This window comes from Hordeum vulgare, chromosome 4H (genome assembly GCF_904849725.1).
Source record: "Hordeum vulgare subsp. vulgare chromosome 4H, MorexV3_pseudomolecules_assembly, whole genome shotgun sequence".
Taxonomy (NCBI): Eukaryota; Viridiplantae; Streptophyta; class Magnoliopsida; order Poales; family Poaceae; genus Hordeum; species Hordeum vulgare.
In genome coordinates this window covers 553,951,745-553,959,724 of record NC_058521.1, presented here as the reverse complement: position 1 = coordinate 553,959,724, position 7,980 = coordinate 553,951,745, and the positions used below count along the sequence as shown (strand labels likewise).

Here is a 7,980-nt window from a genome sequence, read left to right as displayed (position 1 = left end):
GACGTGAGAGATGCTTTGAGGTTCGTGTTATGCATACCAAACAATTAATGCACACTATCAAACAGTCCATTTTAATTCATGCGGGCCTCACTCGGCCTAATGTAGGCAATCAATCGCATCCTAAGTTTCACAGTCCAACAAGGAGATTTCCCGTGCTCAATCGTAAGCAGAACCGACAGGACGCGGGCTGGGGTCCACCAGTCAGCATCTTGCTAAAATTCGTTCATCCTTTCCTTCCCGATAGAAAAGACGAGGGCTGGGGTTTAGCCGCGGCGCCTCTTTTTCTCCCTCCACAAATCTAGGGTTTCCACCTCGTCATCGCCATGGACTTCGACGAGTACGAGTACCTCGAGAAGACGGTCGAGGCCTCCGCCCCGGCCCCGGCCAACGGATCCGAGGGGAAGGAGCGCAGCTCCCGCCGCCGGAGCAGCGCCGGCGACGGAGAGGACCGCGACGACGGCGAGCGCAGGTCCAAGCGCTCTCGCTCCGAGCACCGCGACCGCGACCGCGACAGGGAGCGGGACCGCGACCGTGACCCTGAGAGCCGGGAGCGCCACCGCAGCAGCCGGGAGCGCCGGGACCGCGACCGGGACCGGGACCGGGACGTGAGGGAGAAGGAGAGGCTGAGCAGGGAGGGCGAGCGGGAGAGGAGGAGCCGCGACCATGACCGCGAGCGGGAGAAGGAGAAGGAGAGGGAGCGGAGGAGCCGCAGCCGGTCGGAGCGTCGCCGCGACGACGACGAGCGTGAGCGCGAGCGCTTCCGTGAGCGTGACTACCGTGACCGCGACGTCAGGTGCCAATTCGTGACCCTGAACTTTCGTCGAAATTGATTGATTGTTTCTTACAAGAACCTCTGTGTTTGTGTGTTCCGGCTCATGCATATATGATATGTCGACCTTAGGATGTGGAAAAAAGGATGTGTTTCCTTATTTGCACACTTATATAGCATCTAATTTCCACGTAGTACTTTTCTCCTACCAGATTGCAGCCAGCGTTGAATTTTGCTAGTATTTTAAATTTCTTATGTTGTATACTTTGGTTTCTTCAAAGTGATATGCAATTAAACATTTAGTATCGGAACCTGCAGATTCAATGTGCTAGTGCAGTCTCCAGTTGGTCTTGATATTGAGCCTGACCTTGGATCTAAGGTGATTTATTTTTTAGCTCCTTTATATGAAGCTGGCATAACATACAGGGATAATGATCTGGAAATCTATAGACGATGATATCACTTTGTGGTTTTGTGTGGTACTGTGGTACCGTGTTTCGGAGAGCAATGATGGCATCTGTGATTACAGATTTCTTGCATCCAGAGCATGAAGCTGAACTATATTTCTCCTGTTGCAGAATTCTGATGAAGGGGTATATTGGGATTTTTCACTGAAGCATTGCCTCTTACTGTAAAGAGGACTCAATGTTTGTCCCCTTGCACAAACGAACCTTTTAATTTCTGCTCCCTCCTTGCAGGAGATATTAAAATCAAGTTACCTAAACGATGCCTGTCTTACAATGCAGGGCTTGCCCTTTTCTTCCGACTCGATAGCATGTCAATTTGCTGGGTGTCTATTTTTTTCCCTTTTGTGAAACTGACTGCAGTGGTGGGCATGCTAAAATTCGTCTGTTGTAGCACTAAAAAGAACTGTTTATTCTCTTTATCTACCTGAAGCTTCTTACTCTGTTTATATTCTCTTTATCTACCTGAAGCTTCTTACTCTGTTTACTTCCTTAATCTGGCATAATATTGACTTGTCTGGGCACATATCTCACTGAAAAAATTATTGGATTGTCAGATATAGAGTTTGAGGACAACATAATTGGTACCTACAAAATTCAGAATTTAAGCTTTTCCTGTAAACATCCATTTTTATCTCGTCAATGGTGCATTCAGTAATGAAGATTTTATTGCTTTCGTTAGGATCTAAGTCTTAACTCACTAGTATATCTTGATTCCCATCCTTGTCCCTATGAGATTGTGCATTTCAAGCATGGTGGTCATTCAATTGTTTGCCTGTCTTCACTATAAGGGCGTCGTCAATGCAATTTTCCCTCTTTGAAATTGAGTGAGGAGGCATAACTAAGCAGTGTGACTATTCATTTATCAATGGGCGAACAATGCCAAATCCCTGTTTCCAAGTTCCAACACCTGTCACTTTTGCCATGGTCATGTAGCTTCTCGATTCTTGACCTGTGCGCAATATGACTGTATTTGTATTGAGAGATGGGGAGAATATTAGTATATTATGTATAACTGTAATTTATTTGGGCTGATGATATAATCTAGGTTCGGATTCTTATTGGGTGCTCCTGTTTTCCTATGTATCTATGCTTACAAATTCTTCTTCTGTTTGCAGACGTAGGAAAGAAGACGGTGCTGAACCTGAAGCAGATCCAGAAAGAGATCAAAGAACTGTATTTGCCTACCAGGTTGTGTTCATTTAACAAGTTAATATCCGGCCGTTTGGTATATGAAATGTCGAGAACTTCTGTGTTGAAGCTAATGTTTATAAGTATAATGACAGCTATCCTTGAAAGCGGATGAAAGAGACGTTTACGAGTTCTTCTCGAGGGCTGGGAAGGCAAGCCTCTGCTTTTACATCCTTTTTTTCTTCTTCTAGTAATCAGTTTGTGTATCTTGTTTTGCTCCTTAGGATAATGGAACATGTGTGCTATGTGCACTATACATACTTTCAGTTTGCTAAACTTTCTCTTAAATAAGGCATATAATTAACCGGTTCTGTTAAAGAGGAATATTATTTTCTAATTAAATCAATCCAACTAATTGATGAATGCTTTCGGATTGTTCTTTCACCTCGACCTTAGTAACTAGTGATAAAATATCTTCTGTTGCTCTTCATTTATTGCTTAAATATCTTCTGTTGCTATTCATTCATTGCCTTTTAGTGCATTATTGATCTTTTTTTAATCTTTGCCTTGTTATTTTTTCTAGGTCCGGGATGTCCGCTTAATAATGGATCGGAACTCACGACGTTCAAAAGGAGTTGGGTGAGTATTTAACATGTAATTTGAGACGGAGGGAGTATCATATATTTGCTGTCCATTGTCTTGCAGTTCTTTTGTTATCATTGCACCCTTGCTATTCCCTATTTTTATTTTTACTGTGGTGATGGACAGAAGATAGAACACATATACATGTTTTGACTGTATGCAGTGTTAAACATACAACACACATTGCTATTTCTGTGCATTTTCAATTGATTCGTGTGAACAGCTATTGTTGTTGGGACAACGTCTAAATTTGCAGCGTATTTTGGAACACACAATATTTGGCTCTAGAAATAAAGATGGCCTTGTTTGCAGCTGATATTCTAATTTTGTGATGTTCTTGCATGGTCAGGTACATTGAATTTTATGACGTCATGTCGGTTCCAATGGCGATTACTCTTAATAATCAGCTGCTTCTTGGTCAACCAGTGGCGGTTAAGCCATCGGAGGCTGAGAAGAATCTAGTTCAGTCTAATGCTTCTTCAAGTGTAGCAGCTTCAGGGGGGGCAAGGAAGTTGTATGTTGGAAATCTTCACGCCAATATTACAGAGGAGCAATTGAGACTGGTAAATAATCAAGCATATAGTTGATATGTACAGATCTATGACAACTGGTTCCACGTTAAAACAAAGCTATTATTTCTAAAGTTTATATAATTTAGAACACCTTAACTATCAGTGTTGTTGATTTTGTTTTATAGGACCATCAATGTTGCTGTTGCTTATATATCCTTGGTATGTGGTCTGCATGTAATTATTTAAGGGTTCTCTTTTCCAGGTCTTCGAACCATTTGGACTGGTTGAGCTTGTCCAGCTGCCTGTAGACCCACTTACTGGATTATGTAAAGGTTTTGGTTTTGTGCAGGCATGTATTTTGTCATGAAGTTCATGTCTCTTTCTGTGTAATCATCAGTTTCTCACTCTGTTCCATCTCATCACTTAGTTTGCACGTCTGGAAGATGCAAAAGCTGCTCAGAGTTTAAATGGTCAACTTGACATTGCTGGAAAAGTAATCAAGGTGAGCATTTTCTTACGGGTTACCTGCCTCCCACTCGGTTGTTTTGACTGCTTATTAAATATATGGGTTACACCGCATGACAATATGCCAATCAAATATCATGACCAGGTTTCAGCTGTGACGGACCATGTGGGAGCGCAAGCCAGTGGGGCAGCGCCAGGCGATTTGGATGATGACGAAGGTGGAGGCTTGGTAGGTGTTATCTCTGGCAGACATTCTAGCTTACTGGGAATTTTCGTGCATATATATGTTTTCCTGTTCTTTAAGTTGAGTTACTTGGGAGTTGGGACATGATGTATTGTATTCCTTGAAAAAGCTTTACATTTCTTGGTATTCACGTACTTTATCATTGGGTACGTTTAGTATCCATGCAGTACTTAACCACACGTGCATACTCTTTAGCATAAATTTTGTTTTATTCAACCGTGAGAGACTTGGGGTAGCACCGATTGAAGAGAAGCTGGTCCAGCATCGTCTCAGATGGTTTGGACATATTCAACGGAGGCCATCGGAAGCGCCGGTGCATAGCGGACGGATAAAGCGTGCTGAGAATGTTAAGAGGGGTCGTGGTAGACCAAACTTGACATGGGAGGAGTCCGTTAAGAGAGACCTGAAGGTATGGAATATCGACAAAGACTTAGCCATGGACAGGGGTGCGTGGAAGTTAGCTATCCACCTTCCAGAGCCATGACTTGGTTTCGAGATCTTATGGGTTTCAACTCTAGCCTACCCCAACTTGTTTGGGACTGAAAGGCTTGGTTGTTGTTGTTGTTGTGCCGCCGCCTAGGTTCTCAGATTTCTAGTGTCTAAAATGGGTGACATGGTTCTCAGATTTCTAGTGTCTAAAATGGGTGACATGGTGAATTCCATCTCAGAGATTCTCTCTGTATGTGTCTTTACATATTTAGTATACAGATGTAAGAAGTTGATGCACATTAGCCATGCACGCATTCCTGTTCGCTTTTTCCATCCTCATATTTAGTATACAGATGTGAGAAGTAGTTAGCATGATTGTTTTCAAATGCTATCTATATAGCTTACTATATTTCTACATTGTTTGACTTCCCCACATGTTTGTAGGCACTGAATGCTAGTTCGAGAGCTCTTCTTATGCAGAAACTGGACCGTAGTGGTGCTACCACCAGGTATTTTTTGTCTTTATATTGTCGTTCCGAGGATATATTCTTCACATGACTATGTTACTCCGTAACAAAATGTAAGTCGTTTCATATGCCCTGTGTAAAACCCAAAAACGTCTTACATGTTGGTACAGAGGTTGTACAATCTAAATCCACATCTCTTTGTACCTGTGATTTTATTTAATGTGTTTTGCTATTTTAGATAATATATACTGTATATTTTAGCATCATGCCACTCATCCTCAAATCTTTCATAACATCAAGATAGTTCCGAACTTCATATAATGAAGGCCGTTTAGCCTTCAATTGATTGAGTAGAATGTCCATTATATACTTGTAAGAGTGCCATAATTCGCACCGAAATCTTTCGTTATTGACCTCTATTATATTATCACCAGGATTCATCCACCACTACAACAACACTGTTACATATATATCTAGCTTGTGAAGGTCATTCTCCATGGGCCTCCTCCATTCTTTGGTGTACTTGGTTTGGTTAAAATATTCTGTTCTACTATAATTCTAACATTTAACATGTGAACAGTGAGTGCTTAAGAAATGAGGAAAATACTCATCAGTTATCAATTGCACTGACTGCGAATTTGAAGAGCGATGTTCACATGTTAAATGGGACTGTAGTAGAACAATATTTTGTTGTTACATAGTGTTAAAGATGATTGCTTACCACATGAAGGAAAAACTTGCTAAAATACCTTTATATTCTTGTGATGTTTGGACTCTTGCAAATATCCAAAAGTTAGCTTGGCAAGAAATCTGTGCCATATAATGCTTTTAAGATAGATGTCTTGGTATCTATGCATAATGCTCTCATCTAACATCACCTTCTCTTTTAATTTGTCAATCTACAGTTTGACTTCTGGGTTGGGTGCTTCTGCCGTGGCATTGCCACAACCTGCATCAGTTCTTGGTGCTCCTGCAGCCGGCACTGCTCTACAGCCTATGGTGCCTGGTCTTGGTTTAATTCCAGGGGCATCTGTTCCGGTTATTACCCAGACCATTGACATGGCTCCACCTAGTGAATGCCTATTGCTGAAGAATATGTTTGATCCTGCTGTGGAGGTTATTTGACTACTGAATTCCTGTTATTTTTATTGCTGGCAACAGTCAATATTTTGTCGTTATTTGGCTGGAGGAGCTTCTATCTCCCCTTTGTTTCAACAAAATTATCTGATAAAATTGTAACTTTTTGTTGCAGACGGATCCGGATTTTGATTTAGATATTAGAGATGACGTTCGAGAAGAATGTTCTAAGTTTGGGCAAGTAAGACACATTTTTGTAGACAAGTAAGTAACTGATTCTTATTAATGTATTTAAGTAATTGTGTTGAGCCATGTTGTCAGAATCTTTTTTTGGTTGTTTCACTATTGGAATGCTGCATTATCGAAACAATTCTTTTGTAGATTATCTTAGATATAAGACTGAAACATTGCCTGCTCACTTCAATTATTTCCTTGTTTGTTTGCTCACTAGTATTTACATTGTGGGATCAAGTAATATATTGCTTTAAACCGTGAAGCTTTCTGCTTTTGTTGTTTGTTGTGGCCCTTTCCCTTGCAAAAAAAAAAACACTTCTTTTGGTTGTGTGATTATTTCAAAGTTCAAATTGTGTCTGCCTTGCGAAGTCATGTTGTCTGTAGCCTACAGTAATAGAAATTCTTATGGCCTAACCTTTGGCACTGTCATTGATTTGCAGAAATACCGCGGGCTTTGTGTATCTGCGGTTCGATAGCATAACAGCCGCCATGGGCGCACAGAAAGCACTTCAAGGGAGATGGTTTGCGGGAAAGATGATAACTGCAACATTTATGGTAAATGCCACCTTCCTGTTCGCTTGAGATTTTCCCTTGTGCAGTTCGGTTGCCCATTTATGAGTTTGTTGATCTTTGTTATGTCAGTCCATTCAGCAATACGAAATGAAGTTCCCAGAGTGAACCTGGCAGCGGACTTGCGTAGAAGCTGGAAATGGCGTCTCCCTTGCTCGTCATCGTGGGTGTCTTTGGCTAATAGGTTTGGGTCAGTTGTAACATTACACCATCAAGCATTCAAGCGTGTTGTACCATCAAACTGTATTCAATGATCACCGAAAGTAATTGGAAGTTAAGAGTTGTGGTTCCTTGTTAAGCTGAATTTGTTGCTTCTGGTTTGCAACTCTCATAATTTCTTCATAGTGGCTCTGTTCCTTCTACTCCCATTCCTAAATATGTCTTTTTAGAGACTTTTTTGAACACAATACAGACGCAAACGCTCATATGTAGGTTGGTTTGCTTCTTTTAAAGATTTCACTAGGGAACTACATACGAAACAAAAATGAGTCTCTAAAGTATGTACTCCCTTCGTCCAGAATTACTTGTCGCATAAATGTATAAAAATGGATGTATATAGAACTAAAATACATCTAGATGCATCCATTCATATGAAAAGTATTTTTGGACGGAGGGAGTATATACATTTGTAGGTAGTTCCTTAATGAAACCATTAAACAGACTTGTATTTTCCTTAATGAAACATTTAAACAGACTTGTACTCCCTCCGTTCCTAAATATAAGTTTTTTAAGACATTTTACTAAACGTCTGCATACGAAGCAAAATGGATGAATATCCATTCTAAAGTATGTTTGTATACATTCGTATATAATTCACTAGTGAAACCTCTAAAAAGACTTATATTTTGGAACGGAGGGAGTATTTAGGAATGAAGGGAGTATTTTTGAAAATTTGTTTGCCCTACTTTAGTTTCCTGCAAGTTATTTTTAGGCGGATGCTACAAATCATCCGACTGATTTCTCTAGGAATAAAGGG

At 40.8% G+C, this 7,980-nt stretch overlaps 1 protein-coding gene across 2 annotated transcripts; it reads left to right on the top strand.

The window, feature by feature from the left end:
* The first annotated feature begins 244 nt into the window (after positions 1 to 244).
* Positions 245 to 7,302, top strand: LOC123449474 (RNA-binding protein 39-like). Of its 2 annotated transcripts, none has more exons than XM_045126712.1 (13): positions 245 to 793; positions 2,352 to 2,424; positions 2,520 to 2,576; positions 2,948 to 3,003; positions 3,356 to 3,569; positions 3,781 to 3,867; positions 3,946 to 4,020; positions 4,129 to 4,212; positions 5,101 to 5,165; positions 6,029 to 6,239; positions 6,376 to 6,464; positions 6,875 to 6,989; positions 7,077 to 7,302. In XM_045126712.1, the coding sequence occupies exons 1-13, from the start codon at positions 324 to 326 to the stop codon at positions 7,110 to 7,112; spliced, it is 1,632 nt and encodes a 543-aa protein (XP_044982647.1). In that variant the 5' UTR covers positions 245 to 323; the 3' UTR covers positions 7,113 to 7,302. The 2 variants fall into 2 exon arrangements, with proteins under 2 accessions (XP_044982647.1, XP_044982648.1); XM_045126713.1 differs by lacking the exon at positions 245 to 793 and adding an exon at positions 1,425 to 1,598.
* Positions 7,303 to 7,980: the final 678 nt, after the last annotated feature.